This window comes from Hemibagrus wyckioides, linkage group LG01, assembly GCF_019097595.1.
Source record: "Hemibagrus wyckioides isolate EC202008001 linkage group LG01, SWU_Hwy_1.0, whole genome shotgun sequence".
Taxonomy (NCBI): Eukaryota; Metazoa; Chordata; class Actinopteri; order Siluriformes; family Bagridae; genus Hemibagrus; species Hemibagrus wyckioides.
The window spans coordinates 8,444,282-8,470,955 of record NC_080710.1 but is presented as its reverse complement, the minus strand read 5'-3'; the positions used below and the strand labels follow the sequence as shown (position 1 = coordinate 8,470,955).

Here is a 26,674-nt window from a genome sequence, read left to right as displayed (position 1 = left end):
GCGTCCTCGTTCACCGGATGTTGTAAAGTTAGCGCGCCTCTCCTGCTCCTCGAGAAGTGTTTAGTAGCTGTGAAAACACACGCACTTGTGAATTTGGAACTGATCTCCATGTAGTTTATCATGACGGAGACTGAAATGGTGTGAATCAGTACTGAGTCTCTGAGACACGCCGCAATGTGGAGACTACACTCTACAGAATCGGGGACAGGTAGCGAGCTCATCCAGCTACATCCACACATAGCTGCTGTAGAGAGCTAGAAAAGTGGACTACAATTCACTTAAAGATGTCATATTACTTCTAGACTTTCTTTCTCGTCTTCTCTGTCCAGTACAAGTTGAACACGTAGCCATGTGTAATATAAAGTTGTAAGGATCAGATTGTAAAGCAGCATGTATCTCTCTGTGTGTGTGTGTGTGTGTGTGTGTGTGTGTGTGTGGTCACTAAGATAAAATGGCAGCTTTAATGCATGCTGGCACAATAATGATCTAGTTCTAGTAATAAATAAAACTAGGTTATATACATTAGATACATAGATAGATTATTTATTGCCATTGCACAGGGTACAATGATGTAAAAAAAGAGAGAGTGAAGGATAGAAAAATAATAAATAAAAAATGAGTACAAATGTCTGATCTGATGGGAATGTTTAATTGAGATATAAAGAAATGGCTGCTAAGTAGACTTTATTATCTTTTAGTATGATACAATTGCTAAACAAAATCATACTGTCATTCCTTTCAGGCCCGATCTCTTTGCTTGCTGGTAAGGAGTATGTAGTAGGCCGTAAGAACTGTGACATCCTTCTGTCCAATGACCAGTCCATCAGTCGTGTGCATGCCCTCATCACCGTCACTGACCAGGTGAAAAATCACACACACACCGTTTCATTCACACACTTGTCCAGCCAGCTCATCGCTGTACTACACTATCTACACTATATTGACAAAAGTTTTTGGACACCCCTCCAAATCATCGAGGTGTTGTTTTTCAGGGTTTTTAAGGCTTGGTCCCTTAGTTCCAGTGAAAGGAATTCTTAATGCTTCAGCATACCAAGACATTTTGGACAATTTCATGCTCCCAACTTTGTGGGAACAGTTTGGGGATGAATTAGAGCGGAGAGCATGAAATTGTCCAAAATGTCTTGGTATGCTGAAGCATGAAGAGTTCCTTTTACTGAAACTAAGGGGCCAAGCCCAACACTTGAATTCAATGATTTGGAGAGACGTCCCAAAGCTTTGGCAATATAAGTGTATTTGACTATAGTCAGTGTCGTAAACAGTTTCTGCCCTCTTCCAGCTTTGCATTTTGTTTATTTTCATGTGGTGATCAAGTCATTCTTTACACCAGTGCTTTCTTTCTATTCATTTTCACATAACTGTATGTATGACCTTTTGAGGTAATTCAAGTTCCCTTAAGTCAGTTACAGATGCTCAGAGGATCAAGATCAGTTTGCAAGTTTAAGCTTTGTGTGCACATTGTTGATTTATTTTAGATATATTACGTTAGGACTAAGGCATGGCATGTAGTGATAGGAAACTAATCAACATGCAGCCAGCATTTAAAGCAGTGGAAAGTCCTTGAGGCAAGTTCACAGCGGTTATTTCCAAACCAGCATCTCTGTTTTTCTCTCCTGCAAAGTAAATAAGACAAAAAAAACATGTGGCTTGTTGTGTGATCAGGAAACCAAAAAGTTTTGAAGACACCTTGCAAAAATGTAATGTAAACATATGAAAGAAAACAATAAGAAATGGGTTTTTTTTTTTAATGTTAAATTTATTAACATTTTTAAACATTTTTTGTTCCTAAATGAATACGTTGTGAACGTAAGCTCCTTTCTCTTAATGTAATGAAGCTATACATTTTCATATAATAGAAAACCTGAGCCATGATACCTGCGCTTAAATGTTCAGCAGATGGCGCAGCTTCTCTTCTAACTGAGTGATGAAACTGTTGACTGGATTGTGTTGACATTGTTGCAGGCCGTCGCGCTGAAGGACAGCTCCAAGTACGGCACTTTTGTCAACGACAAGCGGTTAGAGACTGGCTCCACCAAGACTGTCCATGCTGGAGACAGAATCACATTTGGGGTTTTCCAGAGCAAGTTTAGGTGTGTGTTTCTTACTCAATTGTGCGTTTGTTTTTAATGGAGCTTAATGTTAACATGAGCACTAATCTCCTTGACTAATCAAATTATACAACAGATTTATGTGTATTTTGGAACCAGTGTAAAATTACTTCAGATCAGCTTCCAGCTAACTAAAAAGAACTGTAAATGATTATATTCATAAATAGACATGTAGACATGTTCATCATGGCTGATTATTTGTATCAACTCCCTTTTATTTGACTCAGGCTGGAACTGGACTCTGTGGTTGTTTGTTCATCGTGTGTTGACAATGAAGGGAAAGCAACTCTCTCCAAGGAAGTCCAGGCTCTTGGGGGACGTCTGGTCAACACCTGGTCTCAGGAGTGCACTCACCTAGTCATGCCTGCTGTTAAAGTCACCATTAAGGTCAGTAACACATTGGCTTAAAAGATTCTACCAACAAAAAAACCCCACAAAACTGTTATTAATCAAACTACATACTGTAATCTTGGGCACTTACTTGCTAATGTTCACTGGACTGGACCAAGAAAACCTTTTAACCAAGTTAACCATAGGACTCCCTTACACGTGTAAGTTAATGCTCATAGCAATCCAAATCATGTGGTAACTTTCACTTCAATAAATCTTTTTTATTACAATATTCTGATGATCTGGGACACAGTGGATTAGAAGGGAATGTTTTCCACGCACCTCCGGGTTTGGGGTTCAATTCCTGCTTCTGCACTGTGTATAAGTAGTTTTCATGTGACTTCCTAAAGGTTATCCGGTTCCTCCCCCTGTACAAAGACATACCTTGTGGGCTGATTGGGACTTATTTGTGGTGCTATTAGTGTGTGTGTGTGTGTTTGTTAGACCCCATCTGTTGTATACACTGCCTCATGCCCCGAGTCCTTTGGGATAGGCTTCCGGTTTTGGTTCAGAAAATAAATGGAATCTGATGATATTATAGAAACTCTAATAAACATACTAATGATTCATGCCCTTGCTTTAGTGAAATCTGTGCGAGTGCATGTATGGTGTGTATACTATGCTAAGTGAAAGTTTTGCTGTGTGCGCAGACGATCTGCGCACTGTTGTGCTGTCGACCCATAGTGAAACCCAAGTTTTTCACTGAGCTCTCCAGAGCTGTTCAGCAGAGAGAAAACCTTCCTAAAGCGGAGAGGTAGTGACTTCCCTTCTTCCCTCTTTCTCTTTAAATAAACACTAAGAAATGTTTGCGTTAGAGCTAGGGTTGCAACTCACATTTCTTGTGCTACTGAATAAATTTTTTGGTTTTTTAATCTATTTATTGAATACCAGAATTATTTCTTGGCAGCACTAATACTACTGCAGAACTCTTATTGGAGTGCAGTTAATGAACGGCTCATTAATTTCAGTACGATATCATTAATCTGGTAATCTGTCAGAGCATATTAGCAAACAAATGCAAGGTGATGGCATACTGTACTTTTTTTTTTACTGGTTCCGCAGACTTTTTTTGCAGTTAGATGTTGGAAACAAATAAAAAATGATGGCAAAATAATTATCTAAAACACAATGTGTAGAATCGACTGAATTTTATTGTAGTTTCTTGTGGTGCATTTTGCTTATTAATCCCTGACGTGTGCTTATGTTCAGCTTCTGGCCGGAGATAGATGAGCCGAGTCTCACTAAAGAGAAAGTGGACCTCGGACCCCGTCATGAGAGAAAGACTCTGTTTGTGGGCAAAACCTTTGTCTTTCTCAACACCAAACAGGCAAGATGTTTATACTTTAACATTATTTGTACAGCAGTTTTAAAAATGATCAATAAATGATGCATGAACAGCACAATAGTAGAAATATCGAGTGAAATCTATAAACAGTTAAAAAAATAAAGTCCTCTTTTTAATTTCATTTAAATATTCACGTGTCCATGGCTCTTGTGACTCATAACCTTTTTAACCTTTTAAATGCTTGTCCACTTGTGTTTATCCTGCTGGCCTATGTTTGGCCCATGGTGTTTTCCACTTGTCAGTGGTGAAAGTGCTTGTGAGCACTGTGTTTACTTCACAAGGCACAAAATAGGGAGGAGAAATGGTGCTGATTATGTGGAGAGGATGTAATGACATCTGCTCCGAGGAAACACCCTCAATCCCTTCCCCCCTCACATACTTACAGCCTAATAGTAATGAAGTTTTGCACTAATCATAGAGTGAATGTTTGTGGTATTTCTGTAAGTCAAGTGAGTTGTCATTCCTTCAAGTGACATTAACTCAACAGCGTAAATTTCTGTGGAGGGCCATGTCCAATTTTCCAGTTTTCTAATCAATGGAGAGTTTGTTGTCATGCCCTTAAGGAATCAATGGCTGAACAACATTTATGAATCACTTCATTTAGTCACTCCATTTGAGTCTGCTTTCTGAACAATCCTGAGGGCAATACCAAAGGTGAATGCAGTTTATGTCCTGCCTTGTACTGACATTCACAAAGTCATCATGAGCATGTCTATAAAACACACCACATTCTCTTATTGAAATAATAAACTATTAAGTGGTCTCCACAAAAAATTGTCCATTTGTCTTGGTCTTTCTGATAGTTATGTCTTTAAAATAGATTGATATTATGAAAGGTTAATGATACAAGAAATGGGTAGGTGTGGTCATGCATATCCTCTGAAATATTTGTGAGCTTCATGATATCCGACATAGTTCACAGTTCTATCAATTGAACGTCCATCTCACTTCTTTCTATACGGGCCTCGAATAATGGAAGAGGGCACAGATGTGATTTTTGGGGTGGCCGGTGGATTCACCGGCTGAAATTAACAATATGCCATGTACACGCTATGAACATCTCTATGAATGCCAAGCCAGTAGAAGTAGACCATGAGCCATTTCAATGTTTTGTCCTGTCTCAAATGCCCTGCCTTCAGATTATGGTGAGCTGCTTGGAATAATAATTCCAGATAGCTTTTCTGGACCAACAGTTGGGTCATTTCTTCCTGTGTTTGAGTGTCCCGCATCACTCAATATAACCTATCAAAAAATAGGGGTGTGAAAGTGCAGAATTAGACTGATTACTCTCACTTGGTTTTAGGAGTGCCTCAGGGACTTGTTGCATGACTGATTCAATGGGAACTCCCCAAGGCGAATCCCCACCAAGATGGAAGAAGCTGGTCCTTCCCCACTCTCTGTGTCCCCCTGATATCGACCTGGTGTCAACAGCCCTGGCACCACCTCCCAAGCCACAAACCACAATTTTTTTTCACTAATGCTCAAAGCCGTGGCCAGTTGATGAGGACTAACTGCTGCCTTGACTATCTGTTTTTGTTGCAGAGTGTAATGATAACAGGCACCAACAGACATTTGTAAACATCCCTGTGTACACACACCTCACTTCACCAAATGTGCCTTTCCCAATGCCTCTACTTGAGCCAAGCAATAAATTAAGGTTTGGTTGCATCCTGAATCCAACAAAGTGTGGTAAGTACTCCCTTGGACTCTCACCAGTATGAAGAACATCCAGACTCATTGAAGTGGCGGCTTGCAGCATGTCCGAGATCTGGACCAATGCCCCATCTTTATCATGTGGCACTGGTCCTGGAAGCGCCCAGGACACCTGTCCAGGCACTACCCTCACTTCTGCAGCCCCAGATTCACCTAGCTTAAGGGTAGAGGAAACTGAAAGAAAGGTATTGGAGATGAGGGGATGAGTGCATGTAACTGGTTTAAAGGGTGTGGTTTGGGTAAGTGCAGAAAGAGAGACATAAGAGGGGAGTTCCCCAGTTCCTGGATACACTACCAAGTGATCCTCTGCCAGCTGGACCACCTCATCAAGCGATGCTGGTCAGTGCCCTCTGGTAGCCGGGTGGCAAACTATTCCAGTCCTATGGGGTCATTCATTTCTATGGCACTGCATTCCTCAGCCTGCAGCCATCTTCGGGACACGTGTTTTTGCACTTCTGGGTTAACGTGAACATGAGCTGGTGGAGGGTCAGCAAGAGGTGGAAGAGAGGAACCTCTGATAGTGCTTTTCAGGGGTAAGGCCAATCCATTGCAAAAGCACACATGAGGTCCATGCACTCCAGCATGTTGCCAACCAGTAGCTACTATGAGATGTGTTAGCTTAGTGGTTAAGGTGTTGACCAAAAGGAATACCCAGCTGCTGAGCCAGGTTCTGGAGCACCTGCCGATCATCCACCTGGGCTTCTAGCAGGTCCTGGCAGAGCAGTGCCTGATTCTGGGTTTGGTGGAAACTGGCTAGGGACTTTGCAATCTTGGCCATCAGTGAGGACTCTGTTATGGTGTCTCTTCCTCAATTTCCTAGATTGTGGCCATAGGTTCATGTAGGAAATGAGGAAGCTGGGAGCAGACTTGTAGAAGACACGGAATTACTCAGAGAATTACTCAAAAGGTGCTATAATGTTTATCTTTTCTTTAGCTTTCAGTGGTTTTATTTCATACATGTGAATGCACACAGAGCTCAGTGCTGCTTGGCTCTTTCTTAAAGTACTTGTCCGCCTGCTTTATATCCTCACCACACCACTCATTCATTGAACTCTCATTCATTTTTAATTTTTTTTACCTATATCTGCACACCTTATTGTGTTTTATTCTTTACTTAAATATTCACTCATACTATTTAAACTTGTACCATTGTATCATTGCACATATAATGAAACCACTGTAGAAGCTTCTGTTCAGTTTTTAGCTGAGCACCCACTGCTAGTTCAGCTGTATCTATCTCTTATTATGTATATTGAAAATCTGATGCATGTCTTATGCATCTAATCTGATGCCTGCTTGCACATGGAGAACACTGTAGACCGTTCAGTTCCCATTGAAATTTCAGAGTTTTGTGTGAAGCATAATTCTTTTTATCTCATGCGTTTCTGGTGTTTGTTTGTTTTATTCCAGATGAAGCGTTTAAGCCAGGCCATCAGTTTTGGAGGTGGAAGAAGCCAGCTTTTGGAGGAGGGATCTCTTCCTGTGTCACTCCTAGAGTCCACAGAAACATGTGTAGTTGATGTGACTACAGGATCCTCCGAACCACTGATACCTCCTACCACCAAGAAATGGGCAAATTCTGTCGGCTCGATTCTGCATAGGTAGCTCGGGGTTGACTATTCTGTAGAAATTATATTGAATTGATATGATTGTTTATGAAATTATTGCAGGAAAGACTGGGAATGTTTCTAACAGGGTTGTACAGCCTAGTATGTAGGGTGCAAAGGAAGACTTGAAAGGCAGAATTTTTAGCATAGCTCTCAGTGTTTATTTGCATTGCACTTTTTCCGTGCAAACTCGACAAAAGGGCAAATCAACAGAAAAGCTGTCGCAAGTTTTTGCCCCATTCAAGTTCAAGATTATGCTCTATGTGTCTGTTGAGCACTGCCTCTTCAACTATCTCTCTCTGTCTTTCTCTCTCTCTCTCTGGTTATGGAAGTCCCTGAAAGCACGAAGAAAGCAGAAACATTAGTAGCCTGGCCATAATAAAACACAAGGAAGAATCATAATGTGTTAACTGCCACTTCAACCTGCCTCCTCTCTTCTCTTCTCCAGCTGATATTTGACCATGCCCCTGTTGCCACAATGGTGCTCTGACCTAGAGAACTAGCATGAGAGTGTGTGATAGAGATATCTGCCTGTTGCCATCAACACAGATGAAAAAAATGATGTTTAGCTTTCCCTGACTTGATTTTAATCTAGATATTTACCTTCCCCTGACCTGATGCCTACCTTTAGCTGACCTCATATCTACCTTTACATGGCCTGATGTTTACATTTAATTGACATTGTAGCTTAACCTATACCTGACCAAAAGTTTACCTTTACTTGACATGATCTTAACATTTACCTGACCTAATCCCTACCTTTACCTGACCTGATGTTTACTTAACTGATCTTAACTTTTATCTAAGTTGATCTTTTCCTGTCCCTGACCTGATGTTTTCCTTTACCAGGCCTCATGCTTAATTTTACCTCACCTAATGTTTACCCTTTACTTGATGTTATCTTTACCTTTAACTGGCCTGATAACTACTTTTCTTTGCCATGATATTTACCTTTGTCTCACCTCATCTTTACCTTTTCCTGACTTGGTGTTAATAAAAATGAAGTTAAATGTTTGTTTTTTTTTTTCCCTGTAAACGAGGTTGCAGCATAGGCTTTACTTTGGGAGCCTGCTGCCCATAAATTCACTATGACTATGCGGTTTTGTTCCTCAGTGGTATAATATTTTGAAGAGATAATAGTAGCAATAGGGTGCTTGAGGAATACAGTATTACCAGATTTACTATCAAGCACTTAATATAATACAGTTTGGATGGTATAGTTGCTGTAGTAATTTTTGCTACTACTGTCAATAGAAAGAACGTCATTAGTTCTAAAAATATCTCCTACAGTGCGTCACAAATTTGGACTGTTGAACATGTTTTATGACTATTTTTCATATCAGCTTTGTGTAGCTGTCTTAGTCAGTGTTATTGTTTGATGTCGGTGAGTACTATGTTGTTCTTTTGCCAGAGCAACACTGCAATCCTGCCTGATTCAGCAAATCTATTTCCTTCTCTTTCCCCCCTTTCTCTTGCTGGCACAGAAATTGTTTACGTTTCATTGCTGAGTCGGAGATTGGATTGGCTGCCATTTATGTCAATAATCAGACATACTGCAATCCCTGCTCCTCTTTGGATTCACGTGGGTTCTCACACACAAACGCATGCATTAGTATAATTATAATTATGAATTTTTTTGCACAGAGATATTTTAGCACATTTAATGCTAACCTCATTTTTTTGGTCATTTAGAATCTGTTAAAATGAGGCCAGCAATCCCTGAAGCAACACTTTCCCAGAATGCAGCCGTGGATGAGACTGTGCTTCATGGAGCCTCCCTAAACATCACTGCCTATGTGGTTAATACAGAGCCATCTCAGGGTATCGGCAGGTAGGACATTTCACTTAATATTCTGCATCTGCAAGGTCTAAACATTTCGGTTAGGGCTCATCAGTCTTAGTAAGAAGTGGGCTAACAGGAAAAACATTTGGGATGTGTAATCTGAGCCAAAATGTTTTGACCACAAATAACCTTAGTACACTATATTAGTTATAGACCTGCTACATATTTGATGCATGCAAAACAACAATGAAGCAGTGTTTGTTTCTTTCTTACGCCAGTTCAATCTTATTTGTGTAGTGCTTTTTATCAGTACAGCATTGTGTCTAAAAACCCAAGCAGTAAAAAAAAAATCCTTGAAAATATACAGGATCTTGGATGAGAATAAATAGGACTTTTATAATACAGCACTGTAGTTATTACAGTATTCTACAGTTTTTGGAGTGCAACTCTTTAAGGCAGTGGTGTAAATATCTAATCTGTTTGGGTCACTGGTTGAGTAAGCATTGCTCTTTTATTTTCAGACTATAAAATATATCTAAAAGCAGTTAAACTACTTGTACTTCTGTAGGAAGGGCATGTGTGAGGCCACAGCTGTGGGTGAGACCCTGGAAAAACGCCCTGCAAATCCACTGAGTGCATCAACATTTAAGAAGCCACCAATGGTCACAGATCTGCCACCTGCCTGCTCTGAGCCTGTGTCCTCATTCAGCGATGTAAAGAAAGAAAAGAAGGCCAAATCAGAAAGCCAGAAGAGTGATGAATGTAATAAATCCACAGGCTCTTCGAACAACAGTGCCACATTTAAAAAATCCCCTCAGAAACAATCGTCACTGACTTCCTACTTCAAGCCGTCCAACAAAAAGAGGCAAGGCACTAATATCGCAGCAAAAATCTCTTGACATGAAGAAATGGGTTTCTTATTGAAATGTCATGTTTTTTATTGATTTTAATGTATATATGATGTCATTCTGTAGGCAGCGTGAAGGCAGCCCCGACTCTGATCAATCAGAGGCCAAACTCTCCAGACAAGAGAATGAGGAAAGCAACTCTAATCAGGCTCCTTCTCTACAAAAATCCTCTGTCTCCAGATTTGGCTCAAAAATAGCCCCAAACCAGCACTATACAACCCCACGCTATGGTTTCAGTAGCAGTCTCGGTTTGGGTTCGGGTCTTGCTACAGATTCCAAATCTGGTGGTTTGCAACAAAATTTGAGCCTGAATTTAGATTACAGTTCCAAAAAGAGGAAAGCACCAGAACAGGACCCTGTAGCACCTGCTGATTTAGATGTTTCTCTGGAGGAACTCGAGTCCATCATGTCTGAGGACATGGATGAACCTCAGCCCACAGCTAATAAGAAGCAGTGTTTGGATCAAGGGGAAAGAAGCACAACCATTGTAGGGAAGGATCACAGGGATACCTTCAGCAAGCAGCGGAAAGCAGAGAAACAGCAAAGCATAGGCGGAACAAGCCGGAACTCGGAACAGGAAACGCAAAGTTTAGCGAATCGGGATCCAAAGAAAATGTCACGGGTCACATCTAGTAAGATGCAGGAGTCGGAACGGGAACAGCGCAGTTTAACACGTGGAAATGATGGATGTAAAACTCTAGATGTTAAAGAAGAGGAAGTGTCTTTTATTTTGGTAAGGGGAGCCTTATATTTCCTTATACTACTATTTTTGTTTGGCTTTTAATGAGTCGATATGTCTGTTTTAGGTTTATTACACATACTAAGCTTATCTGATTATTTTACTCATTGTTCCTGTCATCTTTATACTGTCTCTTTTTTTTTTACTTGGTTTTAGAACTGATTTGAAAGTAGCGATGTCAACATCTACCACTTGTAGACATTAGCTGTAGGATTTACAATCAGAGACCAGGCTTTTCAGCTGATTCAGATTAACCAGTGGTCAGGCCACACAAGAAAAGAATTCAGCTGCCAGAAAAACCAGTTCACTGAAAGGGAAAGGACAGGGGATGTCCAGTGGGGTGGTACAATTATCCAGTTTTTCTCTTTCTCTGCCTGCTAGGATTATTGTTGTTAAGATTTGGTATTTATCTTTTTATGTCATTTAATTTATAGGAAACTAGGGTCAGCAATGGCTTCACCAAAGACAATGAAGAGGCTGCAGTAAAGGAAGAACCCATGGTAGATATTTTTACACACAGGAAATAGTATTTTATTTACTAATCCAAAGAAAAATATCATTAGGATGATATTTAATCAATGATTATTGCAGTGGTGGTAGTAAACGAAAAATCTAAAATCATGCACTAATGCTGCTTGTGGTTTGTAGGCTTCGACCTCAGGCTCTGGTCCTGGAAAAGACCCTGAACTTCCTAGTAAGCTTTTGCAAGTCCAGTTTATGTCCCTGACTGTGAGGGCCCCCAGCAGGACGAGGGTTGAGCCACTACAGAGCCGTGATGCAAATGGAAAGAATTTCAAACGTTTCCGTAAGGTCAGTCGCAGAACAGCAGGTTGAGGTATGCTGATAAATATGCACTTCTGTTTATTCAAAGCTCATTGCATTATAATATTGGCTTTAGGTCCCTGTTCCTGGACTTCAGGGGTTACCAAAAATCATCGGTGGATCTGACCTGGTTGCTCATAACCGCAGCAAAAACTCCGAACTTGAAGAGTGGCTGCGGGATGCAGCTGAGGTAAGAGAGAGAAAGAAAGAGAGCAGGGAAAGATCTAGCTGGCTTAAATATGAGCAAATGGAAAAATAAATAGATGGTGGAAAAGTATTCGGAACCACTTGTGTAAATAGTCAGGTTTAAGAAAAGAATGTTGAGATTCATGTCACTTTTTTTTTCCAGCAAGAGAAACAGCAAGAACGAGAGGAGACTCTGGGTGATGACCTGTTCAGGTATAATATCATCTCACTTCTGTTTGTTATCATGGTCACTCTGATATTTGGAATTGAGGAGATGGAGGCTTCTTCAACACAAAACAACACACACAGGCTTAATAGTACACTGTCAAGAAAAAGGCTCATCAGTGTCTCTGTCTCTTGTTTGGGCTTTATCTCCTCTAACAAAATCATTAAACACCCACAGCTATACCCTGATTCAGTGCTTGGCCACGCCCTCACTGCCACAGTGACGTTCAGGATTATCTTGTTTGTGAAGCAAAATACACATCTGTAGAGAATCATGCATACCAGCCTGAGAATACTTATATAACACATTTACCTCCCTCACTGCCCTTTGACCCTGACAAATCAAGGTGGATTTACCCAATGGCACTAAGCTGTCATGGCATGCCGAGGTCCAAAGCCTGCTTTTGTGACAGCAAAGCCAGGCTCAGACAGCAAGTTGCTATAGTGCATGAAACAACACGTCAGTGCAAACTGTCTATTTAGTTCTTGTCTGTTTTGTTCAACCTTTATATACACGAGCGTTGATCATTTTACATAACATTTTCTTCTTCATTTAAAATGAATGCTTTTATGTAACACTTGGAGGAATGCTGTTAATGGGAAATAATTATTACCAGGGTAGGGTGCTGGGATGCAGCCTGAAGTGAAGCAGAGTGTTACGACCGCAACAGAAATGTACCGTTGTTTAATGCACTATTTAATGCATTTAATGCATGCGCTTTTTAATGCATTAATGTACAAAATATTGTACTTGTAAACGTTTAAAGTCTTGTGAACCTCAGCATTCTAGATACAGTTGATTCTCATACACCCCACCCCCCTTTAAGTTAATAAGACAAACACAGCATGTCCTGTTGCTTGAGAAACTGGAAAGTGCAACGTATGCATCCTGGCGACCGTTATAAACCATTTTTAATTAATTTATTATTAGGCTTACTTTATGCAGACTGTCTGCCCTGTGCAGGTTGTGTTGCTGTAGAAACGGTAACGTATGAGAGAGCGCATTAATATAAACCTGTGATTTCAAGTAAAGCTGCTGGTACAAGTACATAATCAACTGCGCTGTGGTATAAAATATATGCAAAAATGACTAAAAGGGAGCACAATTAAAATGAGAAATATAAATATGTATAGATGGAACAGAAATGAAAGACATTTAATAAAATCGAAGCCAGTGAAAGTGTAAACAGAAATATGAAAATATGTTTACACTAAACAGTCAGATAGAATTTTTTAAAGTGGTAATAGATACAACCTGGCAAATATTTTCGGCTTAATTAAAAGTTTTAATTTTCATTCTTATACAACTTCATATGCATATCTCTTGCATATGAAAAAGAGAGAGAGAGAGAGTTAAACAAGCTAAGGGAAAGGAAAGAGTTAGTTAAAGGCTGATGGTTGTTGCCTGGAGACGGAATGCAGCTGAAGTGTAAGTCTTGCGTTAAAGTGGTGCTGTTTTTCCTACACACACACACACACACACACACACACACACACAGCTTGCCTTCAGCCACCTATAACTGTTTGAACTCTGAATCATGATGTTTAGCCAATTGAGCATAGAGAAGGAACATCACCTGAGAGAAGCAAAAGTACAGTCAACATGGCTTCTCTGTCTCCTCTTTCTCTTGTACTGCTGCTCTCCTTTTCTCAATGATCCCAGCTTGTGCCCCACTTCCTCTGTGTTTGAAAGCCCAGATGTTTTTCTTTTTTATTATTACTTAGATAGCTAGGTTTTGTTGTTTAATTAATGTCAGAGTAAAGTTTAAATATTTACAGATTTATCACCGAGCTCAAACGTCTTTCTTTTCTTTTCTTTTCTTTTTGTTGTAGGTACAATCCAAGGACTACTAAAAGAAGATGAAGATTGTTTATTTTCAGTTTTACTGATTTGAATGTTCAAGCGAAGACCACAGCTTTACTGTTAGTGGTTTACAACCATTATGCTTTTCGAGCACTTGGTGCAGTTGCCATTTTACACCTACTTTTAGACCATTATGAAAGACATGGTGTGTAACATTCTGGAAAATTGCTTATTTTTCATAAGCCTTCATGTTTTACTTTGCCAGGCAGCTTTTTTTCCCCACGGCTATCACAAATATCAATAATAAATAGCACCTTATAAAAATTAGATACATCCCAAGACCAGCTACACTGATCAGGCATAACATTATGACCAACCTCCAATATGTGTTGGTCCCCCTTTTGCTGCCAAAACAGCCCTGACCCGTCATACACGGTGTATTCTGACACCTTTCTATCAGAACCAGCATTAACTTCAACAACATTTGAGCCTTGGCCGCCCATGACCCTGACGCCGGTTCACCACTGTTCCTTCCACTTTTGATAGATACTGATCACTGCAGACCAGGAACACCCCACAAGAGCTGCAGTTTTTGAGATGCTCTGATCCAGTGGTCTAGCCATCACAATTTGGCTCAAATCCTTACGCTTGCCCATTTTTCCTGCTTCTAACACATCAACTTTGAGGACAAAATGTTCACTTGCTGCCTAATATATCCCACCCACTAACAGGTGCCATGATGAGGAGATAATCAGTGTTATTCACCTCACCTGTCAGTGGTCATAATGTTATGCCTGATTGGTGTATATGTACTATTAATAAAATACGGCTTCTTCATTGAACACTACAAATACACAGGATGCGGAAACCATGCTGTCCAATACCTGCCCAAGTGAATGAATGTTTTTATTTGTATTGTGGATATTTGAATTTTTGTGATATATCCGTGACAAAAAGCTAACGTGAAGGCTTCATGAAATACAGTAAATAAACACCACCTTAACATATTGCCAAGCCACCATCCATGTTTTTGCAATGTTTATGCTTGTTTATCCATGTTTTCAAATGATCAAGTTGAAACTTATAATTAATACTTTTCTTTATTTAAATAAAGCCCCAAAAAAATGTAACAGACAAAATATTTTGAAAAGTTTTAATTGTCTCTAATAAAACAATGTTTACAAAACATGTATCAAAACATTTCTTATTGTACAAGCATTCACTTTGAGCATTCGCACAAATTCAGTTCATAATTCAGACAATTATGTAACATTTTATTTTCTTATTTTTGGCAACTTAACTGTACCTACATATTCTTCAGGCTACGATGCAACATCCCTTACCTGTCGTAAGGACATGCATAGGAAGATTAATGTACTCTTGACTTTCATTCCAGCCAAACAGATCAAATGATAAAATAGTTGGGATCAGATGATATTCTTGTTTGGCTGGAATAAAAACCCTGTAGTCTCACTAGCCCTTCGGCCATGTGGTCACAGCCTGACTTTGAGTATAAAAGAAAAAAAGTAGGAGAAAGATCAGTAAAATTAAATAGAATTAATTAATACATAATTTACAAGTTGTTTAAATTCTCAATAACAAGACACTGACAAGGCCATATGTTTTTTTTTTTTGACTGGATCAGAAATAACAGGTAACTGATCTGGTCAGCCATCAACAATATGAAAGACTAGAAACTTTTCATGGGAAGCAAATCAATTAGATCGATTCACGTTGAGTCTTTTCCAGAGGTTACGGCTTTACGTTAATGAGAATTGTTTTTATATAAACACCTAAAAACCCACAGGTATCAATTAGTTGCTCGGTCTAAAGCATCATGCTGTATCATCATCTCATCACCTAAACAATCCAAAAACATGTGAGGACAGATTTTACAGATGTGGAATCAGGTAGTTAATATTTAAGTCTCCTATTCAGTCAATGTGGGTTAAGAAATATGCTCAAGACCATGTTTAATCCACTTCCTGCCTTCTCCCTAGGAATTCTGACACTTTTGACCCATCCTGCTCCCATACAAACAATCCTGATCTTCCCCACAGGGATATTTTTGAATGAACTTAATTGGTTCACTTCCCCAAAATATAAACAAATTAGTAGCTTAAACCACAGAAACACCACTAACCAGGATAATTAAGTTACAAATGACATGTGCATGAATGCTGTAAACATGTAGTGCTGCTTGAGCAGCCAGGATTCTTCCTTGTTATTGGCTCCCATGTGCTTCATATCTGACTGCCCATGCTTGCATGAGACTAAAAATCATTTGTGTTTCATTGCATTTATGGGATGAGTGTCTTAAAGCATCTGCAGTATTAACAAGTAAACAAAACAGTATGTGCAATATCATGACAACCTGCAACATTAGCCTGAGTAACCTAAACATTATAAAAAATTTGGCACATTTTTCCACACATGATACCAAATACCTTTCTTACCCATTCTGTTGTACTGCAGTCATGGGTACATTCTCCTCTAGTCTACAGTCAAATGCATATTTTGCTTACATTAAAAACGTTAAGAAAGCTGGATAGTTAAAAATAGATGTAAAAATAGTTTACCACTTCCTTTATAAAAATGATTCCGCAGACTTCAGACAAACCCCCCTCCTCCTTTACTATCCCCTTCATCACCAATCAGTTTCCCTTTCATCTTCAACTGCTTCAGTCTCTTGAGCAGGCAGCTTGCAATGCCCAGAGCGCCTCCCTTCAGGAAGCGCACAAAATTGTCCCCAACCAGGGGACCCATGGCATAAAGGCCTGGCTCAGCACTGCATTCAAATGTGTAAGGGTTTATGTCCACTGGGTTGTGCCTGCATGAGATGGGCCTGCTGGGGTCCAACCCCAGGTACCGACCTTGATCCTTCAAGAATGACAGACTAGGATAGGTTCCAATTAGAACCAGCACCATTGAGACTTTGAAGGCTCTCAGAACGCCATTCGATCCCCTTAATATGCAGTGCATGTCAGGCTGAAAAGAATGCACGCAATGCTCAGGGAAGCTGGTATAGTCTGGATATAATTGTGTGGAAGCATTATGAACTACAGGGTTGGCACCATGTTTGGCAATGGGACATGTCAGGTAGGTCTGAGAACACATCATGTGATAGACCCTGTGATACTCAGGGTATAGCGTTTTTGGTAGTTGTTTGAAGATTAGCCCGGGATCATCGGTCTGCTTACGGAAAGCATGCAGCACAGGAATGCTGTTGTTGTAGGCACACAGCACAGCATCAGCTGCAGAAAGACCTGCCCCAACCACCAGGACTGGGTCAGAAGTGGGGCCCAAATTCTCATGGTGGTTGACGGCTATGCCAAGGTCACGCACGCTGTGGAAGACGTAAGGAAAATCTTCCCCTTCCACACCTAAGCGAGCTGGCAAATCAGACGCCCCTGTTGCTAGGACGACGTTCTCTGCAAATAGGCAGAAAGGAATATGGGTGTCACCCGGCAGCTCCTGGTAACCCCTGACCTCCCATAGTCCTTGTGAAAACCCCTTAGGAATCCTGTTGTCTCCAAATCCCTCCATGTCCTTTTTCTTCTTGTTCTCCTCCTCTCCTGATTTACCTCTTCCATTCTCTGTTCCATTTTTGAAACCGTTACAAAACCCATTGTCTCTACCATTGTTGCTGTTTTCTGTTCCGTTTTGACTGCCATGGTTTTCTATTCTGTTCCTCTGACCAAGTTTGGTGTCATTTTCAATCCCATGTTCTTTTTCAAGGTTAATGTCATGATCACGGTAGAGTTTTTGAATGGAGGTGACATAGGTGTTGTCTACAAAGTTCTTCTGGAGACCCATGATCTTTACATAATTCTTGTAGTAGGATGAGAGCTCGTCTGGAGTGGCCCGGTCATTGGTCACGTTCCTACAGAAAAGACCAAAGACTGCATCAAGAATCACCAGAACTTATTAGTATACATTACAGTTGATGATGTCTCTATGTGTGATAACATTCACATTAAGTAAACAACTTGTCATTGATAATATTGATTTTTAGGCACATAATTATTAAGTTACACTTACAAATGCTACAGGAAGTGACATAAGATGACCTCCAATATGTTCCAACTGTAATATTACATCATGGTTGCATACTCAAGTTTTCTGAAGACTCTCTTCAAGCAATTTACAGTAAATAAATTTGATTTAAGGTATTTAATTAGTACCTCCTTTTTTCAGGGATAATATCCCTGTAGTTCACCCCTGGCAGCTCCATCCAAATACCTAGACTAATGGTGAGAATAGATCCTTCCATTGCCTAGGAGACAAAGAAAAACAACAAAATCAAAAAGGAAAAAAAAGTCTCTACAGCTTGCTAAGGGCTTTCATTATCAGATACTACAGCCTGTACTAGGTCTTGATGGGACATGGTTTTCCAAGGTTTTCTAAGACTACAATCAACTAACTCCAAGGCATTGGGTTCGTATGCTCAGCAGAATTGCTTAATGATTTTTATCTGACTATTTTCCAAACTGATGTTACTGTGTGTGAAATTCCAGATTTGCAAGGGAACACACACCATCTAAATACATGCTGAAAGCCAAGGGCAAGAAATATGAGAAGTGCCGCATCTTGTACAAATGCCAGCAGGCAACATGCTGAAGAGTACTAGTGGTCCTACAGAGAACAGGTTGTTAAGCTCCACCTCCAAAACCCTATATCTGGACAAACCCACAGGCAACTGTAAGTTGGTACTAAAGTTGAGCCTGGTCATCTTACAAAATGGTGACAAGTCACTTGGCACTTATGCCCTGTTAATTGTCAGAAGTTTATGATCTTGATCTACCCGGTAGCTCAGAAGCTTGGGAATCTAGGTACTCCCAAAGATCAAAATTTGCATATGAATATGCCAAGATGTGCATGTTATCCCTGGAGCAATGGTGTCATTCTCAGTTTCACACACTAACCAACCTAATAAGATCTTACCTAGCCCTCAAGAGTATTTTTGGCAATCCCCAGAGCCTTTCTTTTCAGCCTATTGACTAAGCACAACTGTTTACAAATCCATTGCTCTGCTTAAGAAGGTGGATAAGCTATGCAACCTTATCACTAAGAATAGTATTGACTTTTATCAGTGAGCTACAAACTGCCCAAACATCATCAGTCATCTACTGCAATAGTGTAGTTTAGAAAGTAGCAAGCTCTGATTTAACCTAGACAATGTAGTCCCAGAAAAACACACTCTGGGATTGATATGACATAGCCAGTCTAATACACTTGGTTACAAGTGTACAAGTGGATCTGGCCACCCGCATCCAACAACTCCAACTGATCCAGTTCATATGGGCCCTCCTGGAGGACCAGCTGCAATCAAGACTCAGCTGGGATGGTTAATTCAAGTCCTCTCCAAGCATCTAAAGCACAGTTTTACATCTGAGCAGTGTCTTCTGACATCAAGCATCCTCTTTTCCTCTGAGTGACTCTGTCATGTAGAGAAACTTTCACAGCTGTGGAATACAGAAGCACAATTGATAACTATATTAAGACAGGATACAGAGGCCATTTGTATGCTGGAGCATAAGACAGTTGGAGCTCTGAAGAGTTGTATGGTGTGCCACTCCAATGTTTTGAAAAAGGGACCTACTCCAATTGTTTGCCCACCAAAAATCAGTATTAAGGTAGACTGTGATCCTAAAATAGGTGAGGCCTATTACACAGGATGCAGGCCACCTCTAGAAGATTCTGCTGGAGGAATGAACTGGCAGCCAAAATGGTTCACCAAAATGGAAATTATTTTCAACTTCTCTCTCTCTCCTATAAGTGCATCAGGTCTGTTATCTGGACTTGTTATGGGTACCACACTGCTCCACTTCCAGGAAACTCCCTTTGCAACAAGCAGTTATAGCAAAAGCAAGTTCCATCAGGTTTGTCTCCTGTCCCTGGAGAAGTGTTATCCCCCCTGATGTTTATCTTTTGTAAGTCCTCCCATTTGGAATAGCCTCAGGTCCTTGCTGTGCCATGTTTGCTGTATAGAAACATGTGATAGACCTATGGCCTGGAGGAAGATATGTGCACATCAGTGGAACAGTGTTTCCATGCAGACAGTGGTCTGAAAAGCATTTGCTCTGCTGAAGAATCATCTGGTGGATCAGCTAGGCAGCATTTTCACTGTGGATATCCCTGACTCTCATCAGTAAGCTAGAAACTGCCCAAACATCTACCGGATCGTTTTCACAATATATTGGAATAGAAGGCTTACAGAAGCACTTCCTGATGTCACAGAAGAACTGCTGAAGTCAACTCGGTGTGGGGCCATAAAAGCTGACCATGAGCTGCTTCACCTTAATGTTAATCAGCACATAAAATTACTGTAGAAACAGCAGCCAAGTTGTTTCATGGGGTGGCTCAAGAAACTAACAGCTGACTTTTTCCAACATCTTAGTAAAGTGTTCTGACCAGATGCTCTATAGAGGTTGCCTTTGGACAATAGAGGCACTCTTTTAAATTCTCACACTTAATTAAATCTCTAGACCAAGAAACTGTCAAAACATACATGAGGCTGACCATAAATAACACTTTCAGCAGGATTAGTTATTCAGTCACTCCGTTTTAAACACATTCCACCAACAACATGAGTATTACATAAAAAAAACGTACTTCATCATCATTCAGATGTTGACCACTCATAGAAACAGTTATTGATCATGGTCATAGTCAACATTGAAAACTAGTAATATTTAATTTTCATCCATTCCATTTTGTGAGAGTCAAAATGGATCATACCAACAGCATGATTAAGTTTCTTAGTAATTTAATTAACTGAAAATGGAAATCTAATGCATTTTTAGCTAATACTTACAGCTATACTAACCATGTACTATTGTGGTACCACGTTATTTAAAATGCATTACTGAATGAAAAATTTATTTAATTTTTGTTTTATACCCCTAGAGTTTTATTGTTACACTCCTAGAAACAATATATTTCTTCAGACAGGATTAGGAGTTCAACACAACACAAATACAAGCATAATTTATATAATTTTATTGAAGTTATATACTGAACTCAACTTCAGTTTGGCTAACATTCCTGTCCAAAAATAGAGACTTACAATATCAGTCAACTTGTTACCAGCTTCCAACATGTTTTGTACATGATGTGTTATGCAGGTCTAGCCATGCTCCATACTATTCCTGAGCACTACATGCTTAAACAAACTTTGTGTAAAGAGGTAGGATGGGGGATTGGGTCATGATGAATATTTTTGTTTATCATAAATGAAATGCTACTTTGACTTATCAGTTAATTAATGTAAAGCCCAAAATCTGGGCACTATTGTTAGAACTCTTAAAAAAAATCAGTTGTTAAGGCAGTAAGAGAGCCAATGCCAGCTTGGTTAGCTAGAAAAATTCACTCACATGCCAGGCTCCCCCTGGTGTGCCCTTTCCTAGTACCAGATGGGGAGTGTGGTGCTGCTTCTCCAGCTTCCACTGCAGAACTGAAGGAATCTCATAGCCCAAGTCAGCATTTGGATGAAGTAGTGTATCGAAGAGTACAGCCACTGGGTTGCCTGAACGACCCTCTAAACCCTCACACAGGTACTCCAGATCCTAAACACACAGTTATGTATACAGAGTATCACACTGTTATAAGCAATCTGTTAAATAGTAATGCTTTCATATAGATTGACAAGAGGATCATAAATGGACAGTTATTGTAAAAACATGGTTTCCCTGGTCTGCATCTTATCTTATCTTGCGTTTGTTAAAACACCCTATCCAGTAGGAAATAATATTGTTTTGTGATGATGTTATCTACACCAATATGTGACTCACCTGCTCTGTAATAGGTAGATGCTTAGCCTTTTGTAGTTTGTGGTAAAGTATGGGATTTGGATGCTCAGCTGCCGGATCTAGGTAAGGAGTATAGCCGCTCAGTAGATATGATAAGCAGATACCTGAAGGACCATTTCCTGAGGGGGGAGAAACATTATACTAGCTTCGGAAATTCCCAAATTGCAGAGTCTAGTGTAAGCTGTTTTTTGGATAGCACATTCTTTACTCACCAACTATGATCACAGGCACAGTTTGAGGGCAGTCTCTGGGTAGAGAGCATTCATCCAGAAGAGGCATTTCTACAGCCTGAGCTGGCACTGTGTGAATAAGACATCAATTACCTACATGTCTTATAGCAATGTCAGTAGGTTTTACATCATTAAAAAAAATATTTTTTCTTCTATCCATGTGAAAGTAAAGACAAAGTACCACAAAGTCAGTTCAGTTGGTTGATGCACCCATGCACCACCAAATGCAGCATAAATTTATCATGTGCATAACATTAAAGGACACATCACACATTCCCAATGTAAAATGCATTTCCACATCTCTGATCATTGTGTATACTATGTACTGTGACACCAGAACACTTCTATATGCTACATGGCTGTGTGGAAGCACTGAGAACCCTTGGGAATTGGTAGGTAGCCAAAGAAGGTGAGTGGTAAGGATTCTACACCTGTGGGGAATTAGATTGATGGATGTTCTATAATGCTGTGAGTGGTGAAGGACAAAAAGGTGAGACGTGGCCTCAAGAGAGAGCGACAATCAGTGTTACACACTTTCTAGACAGTGTTATACTGGTGCAGAAACCTGGGATAAACTGAGGAAGAGTCACCATCATGGAGACCTTACCACTGGCCAAGATCATTACCTCACCAACCTCTAAAACCCCCTCCAGCTATACCACAGTCAAGATCAGCACAACAAGGTCCTGCTCAATGCCCAGATTGTGTCTAGCAGGCAGGTATTTTAGCCGCTGCCCCAGCAACCTGCTGTGGCCCTATACAAGATGGGACCACAGGATGACTAGATAGTGTTCTTAGAGCGGTATGAGTGCTCAGCATTGGTGTTAGGCTGGTCCGATGCCCACTGGGTGGTCCACCTGTTGCTGTTCCTGACCAAAGAAGCCAAACTCATGGCCCAGCAACAAGCTCAGTACCTGGACCTTGAACTGACAAGTTGGCCCTCTGCCTCAACACATAGTTGAGATGTCGGTTAGTCCTCACTTTACCCATCCACTAATCCTAGGGAAAAATTGGCCGGGATTTTCCACTTTCAAATTTTTGTATGGGTGGAAGCCTTTCAGCATCCTCAATGCCACATGACAAAAGAATTTGCTTCAGGTGCAAGAGCATGAAGCCCAGCTGTATAAAGGGGGGTACTCGGGTATGAGAGTTTGGACAGAGATTAAGTGTGCTTTTGCATTACATTCGCAACATTTTAGCAAGTCATGGACAGAATCCTCCATCCATCTGCATTCTACTTATCTGGATGACATCATCATTTATAGTAATGAAACATCACATGCAGAATTTCAGGGCTGTTCTGAGAGCACTGAGGCAGGTGGAACTCACAAAAACCCAACTCCGCTTGGGCAGGTGGAAATATGGTAATCTAGGTTTCCGCCATGGGCAGGTGCATACCCAAACTTATAAGAAAGCAGGGATTGGCCCTGCCTCTAAAAAAGGGCGCACCAGACCTGGTCCAGTAAACGGAGCTGTGTCTCAGGTTGCACTCTCTGGCAGACCACTTTTAAATTCTCCTGACTTCTCTCTCCCTTCTGTTTTGCATACGGACATGCCAGACAAGTGGTTAGGGGCCTTGTCCCAGGTGGTGAAGAAGGCAACGTGCTCTCCATTGTGAAAGACTAAGTAGAGCTTGTGGCTGATGTACAGCAAAGGGATAAGGACAGAAGGAAGAAGTAGTGTCTGACACTAATACTATCTGTTGGGTCTTCACCCTCTGTTGAGTCTGTCTGTCCTGTGGCTCCACCACACGAAAGATGCCAATGCTCGGATCACTCACTGGTATCTGGGACAAAAGATGAACGTCACTGGAGAGAGCCAACCGGCAAAGGGCCAAGCAAGCAATGTGTGTGTGTGTGTACGTGTTTAATCCTCATTCCCGGACCTAAACCTTGGAAGTGTTTTTATAACTTTAATTTGTTATTCCTTTAGCATAAGCTGCATCTCATTCTCAATTATTCAGCCTGATTTATACAGGCATGTACAGTACAGTAAATAATGTAATGAAAGAGCTCCATGTCTAAATTTATACAAACTTTGCCTCCTCATGGAATACTACCAGAAGGATAAAAATCTAGTATGTAGAATGGAAGTGGGTAGTGGTAAATAATAGTGGGTAAATAATCGTGAGCAGTTGGTGAGAATATAAACTAGCTCAAAGTTTAATACTTAATCTTACTATGAACAGTATTGAAATATTGATATCAATTATATCAATATACCATTTATATTTATTTATTTTTTTGCTTTTTTTACCCTAAAAACCTGAAAGTCGAAGGAAGGAAAGACACAGCAGAAATAAACCTAGGACTGAAACACAGAAATATCTCAATGGCTAATACATAGTACACATTTTGTTTCAAATTTATTGACCATTTATTATTGTCAGCTATAATACATATTACTGGGATTGGCTTCACTGCTATTTTTGTTGATTTTTAGAGCTTAGGCTGAAAATAATTGAAAAAAATATAAGACAATCTCCTCAACTAACCATAATCACCTTTAACTGAGAGAACTGTTTAATTTTAACAGACCTAACCATGCCTTCGGTGCCTGTATATAATAAAGTGAACTGTGAAACTCATTTAGAACAATATCTAGATCTTAAAGCTTAGAAGTGTCTTTAGGAGAGCAAAATGGTGTTACGTGGATACTGTTTTTTACACCTTCCTTAAATGAGATAACATTAACCTAAAGGATCTTCTATGAAGAATCCTATGCATGTGCCAATAATACGTACATATTGTATCTTTCGTGATACTTAAATTGGGTAGGGTTTCAACTAAAGCCCCCTTTCCATTTTTGAGAGTTATATTTGAACCGAATTTCAGGATGGCTTTTGCCAGGGCTGCATGTAATACTGGCTTAATTAGGGTACTCTGAAAAATAATTGTTTTTTGGCAGTATTTTGAAAAATCCATTATGTTAATGTTAAGCAAGCTATTTTTTAATAAAAGTTACAAATACAAAACACTTATTAGCATGTCTAGATAGGGGCCACTGCTGCTCCTTGGTAAAATACTACATCACAAAAAAAGCATTGGAGTTTGCCATTCCATGACAAAGTTAACCATACACAGTTTCAACAGAGCTTGATAACCCTATTATCTAAGCATGCTCACTCACATCTCATTTTGGGGGCAATAAATCCCCCATGATCACACCTCTGGTCATACTCGACCCTCACCTGCCTATGTTTATTTTCTTGCTGTTTTAAAAATGTGCTTGCCATGGGATTCCAGGAATAATTGTCATGTCATGTACATGTGTGTGTGTGTGTGTGTTATGGTTTGGGATGGGAGAGTGAGAGCATTGACAAGTTTGGGAACTGGTATTTCCAGCCCACTGCCCCATTTTAACAGTCTCCTGACCACATTCTCTATGGCGTATCACAGGGTCAGATTAGCACTGTGTTTTTCAGATTCAGAATGGGCTACCAACAACAATATGCCTCCTCACAGTGTGCTGCAACCTGTTAAAATGAGGAAATACTGTAAAATGCAATGAAACGTAATATTCTAATTAAATTAATTAGAATAGCATTAAACGCAGTTAGAAATGACTAAGAATATTAAGTGGCTAAGCAATAAAAATTCTAAAATCTATCATACTCTGTCAACAACAACAATTTGACACAGCATGATCAAGTCTGTAAAAAAAAAGATTTGTTATATTCTTTTTCACCAAACCTTTGCTTAATGTACAGTTTTGTCTAAATGAGTGTTTGTAAGGAAGCACAGGAGTCTGCCTAGCTGATACGGTCTCAGATTATTTAGATAAGTTTTTGTATGTTTGCATATTTACTCAGCAAGCCTAGTACTTCGGATTACGGCTATTCATTTTCACACAGAATCCTTAAAAAAAGAAGTTACAAATGCATTGCAATGTGTTGTGTAATTTTAACAGTGGCCATGTGAATAATACACCATTTATTATTAAAGGTACTGTAAAATACTGTGAACATTTTACTCTTCAGAACTACCATACAATGAAAAATGTCTTAATACACTGCATCAATACTTCTTATATCATTAAGCCCTGGAGACTATATGAAGTTATTGTTTTTAGCTCTTTCTATCATGAGCTCATTTTGATAAACGCACTGTTTCCATATAATGGTTTGCTGGATGCTACATCTAAATCTGGATCTGGTTTTAAATAAAATAAAAAATAAAAAATCACCACTTCACAGCAGTCAAATGTTCCTCTTCTCTCACTTCTCATTCACCTTAAACTTGTAACTTCGTGCGCAATACACTTCAAGTAAGTCAGGATGGCAAGCAGCGAACAAGGAGCCCTGGAGAATAAACGCTGCCCTATATTGAGGAATAGAGCAGCAGCCTACATCATGCCGAGCTGGTTGCGTCGTGTCAGCCACCTTGCATTCAATTTAGGACACGTCCGCGTATTATGTGAATTCGCCCACCATGAAACATGTGCAATCTTTCACGTTGATGATTTCTTGCTTACCTCCACGCGAACAAAAAGGCTTCCGATGCTCTTGTGCGCGAAGAGTCGCGAGCACTGGTGGGCAGCGTAAATAGTGCGCGACGCCGGTGGGAGGATACGAACAGTGTGCGAGAGCACCATTAATCACGCGGATGCGCTCGGTCTGCCTGGTGTGTCACGAGATAACCAAGCAGTTCGGGTGAAAAGATGACCGGTTCGAGTATCTGACGCGTCGTCTTCACGTCTTCACACACGCGCGCGCACACACTCAGCATCACACACACACAGCGTTGAGAGAGAAAGAGAGAGAGAGAGAGGCAGCGTGGCTATTTCGTACCAGAGCTCCCATGTACACGGTAACCTAGGCAGCGTTCCAAACCGCAAACTAGTGTACTAAACTGCCTGGCAAAAAGACATCCATTACAGATAGCATACTAGTTTAGCATTTAGTGTGGTAGCACGCAGTTTGGGACGCAGACACAAACTTAGCAGTTCTACAGTTAGGCTAATTTGTTACTTAGTATTGGTTGTAG

The 26,674-nt window shown here is 40.2% G+C and overlaps 2 protein-coding genes across 3 annotated transcripts; one reads left to right on the top strand and one right to left on the bottom strand.

Annotated features, from left to right (window-relative positions):
* The first annotated feature begins 2 nt into the window (after nucleotides 1-2).
* nbn (nibrin) lies at nucleotides 3-14,834 on the top strand. The gene is made up of 16 exons (XM_058390886.1): nucleotides 3-208; nucleotides 743-861; nucleotides 1,981-2,108; nucleotides 2,354-2,513; nucleotides 3,167-3,270; nucleotides 3,726-3,843; nucleotides 6,985-7,175; nucleotides 8,666-8,763; nucleotides 8,874-9,012; nucleotides 9,533-9,829; nucleotides 9,939-10,605; nucleotides 11,046-11,111; nucleotides 11,260-11,421; nucleotides 11,510-11,623; nucleotides 11,783-11,832; nucleotides 13,678-14,834. The coding sequence occupies exons 1-16, from the start codon at nucleotides 175-177 to the stop codon at nucleotides 13,706-13,708; spliced, it is 2,478 nt and encodes an 825-aa protein (XP_058246869.1). The 5' UTR covers nucleotides 3-174; the 3' UTR covers nucleotides 13,709-14,834.
* Nucleotides 14,835-14,860: 26 nt separating this feature from the next.
* On the bottom strand, nucleotides 14,861-26,492 carry osgin2 (oxidative stress induced growth inhibitor family member 2). Of its 2 annotated transcripts, none has more exons than XM_058390897.1 (6): nucleotides 25,875-26,150; nucleotides 21,672-21,758; nucleotides 21,442-21,578; nucleotides 21,025-21,216; nucleotides 17,833-17,924; nucleotides 14,861-17,531 (listed from the first exon to the last, which is right to left on the bottom strand). In XM_058390897.1, the coding sequence occupies exons 2-6, from the start codon at nucleotides 21,736-21,738 to the stop codon at nucleotides 16,259-16,261; spliced, it is 1,761 nt and encodes a 586-aa protein (XP_058246880.1). In that variant the 5' UTR covers nucleotides 21,739-21,758; nucleotides 25,875-26,150; the 3' UTR covers nucleotides 14,861-16,258. The 2 variants fall into 2 exon arrangements, with proteins under 2 accessions (XP_058246880.1, XP_058246875.1); XM_058390892.1 differs by lacking the exon at nucleotides 25,875-26,150 and adding an exon at nucleotides 26,163-26,492 and having other exon boundaries at nucleotides 14,862-17,531.
* Between the last annotated feature and the right edge of the window lie 182 nt (nucleotides 26,493-26,674).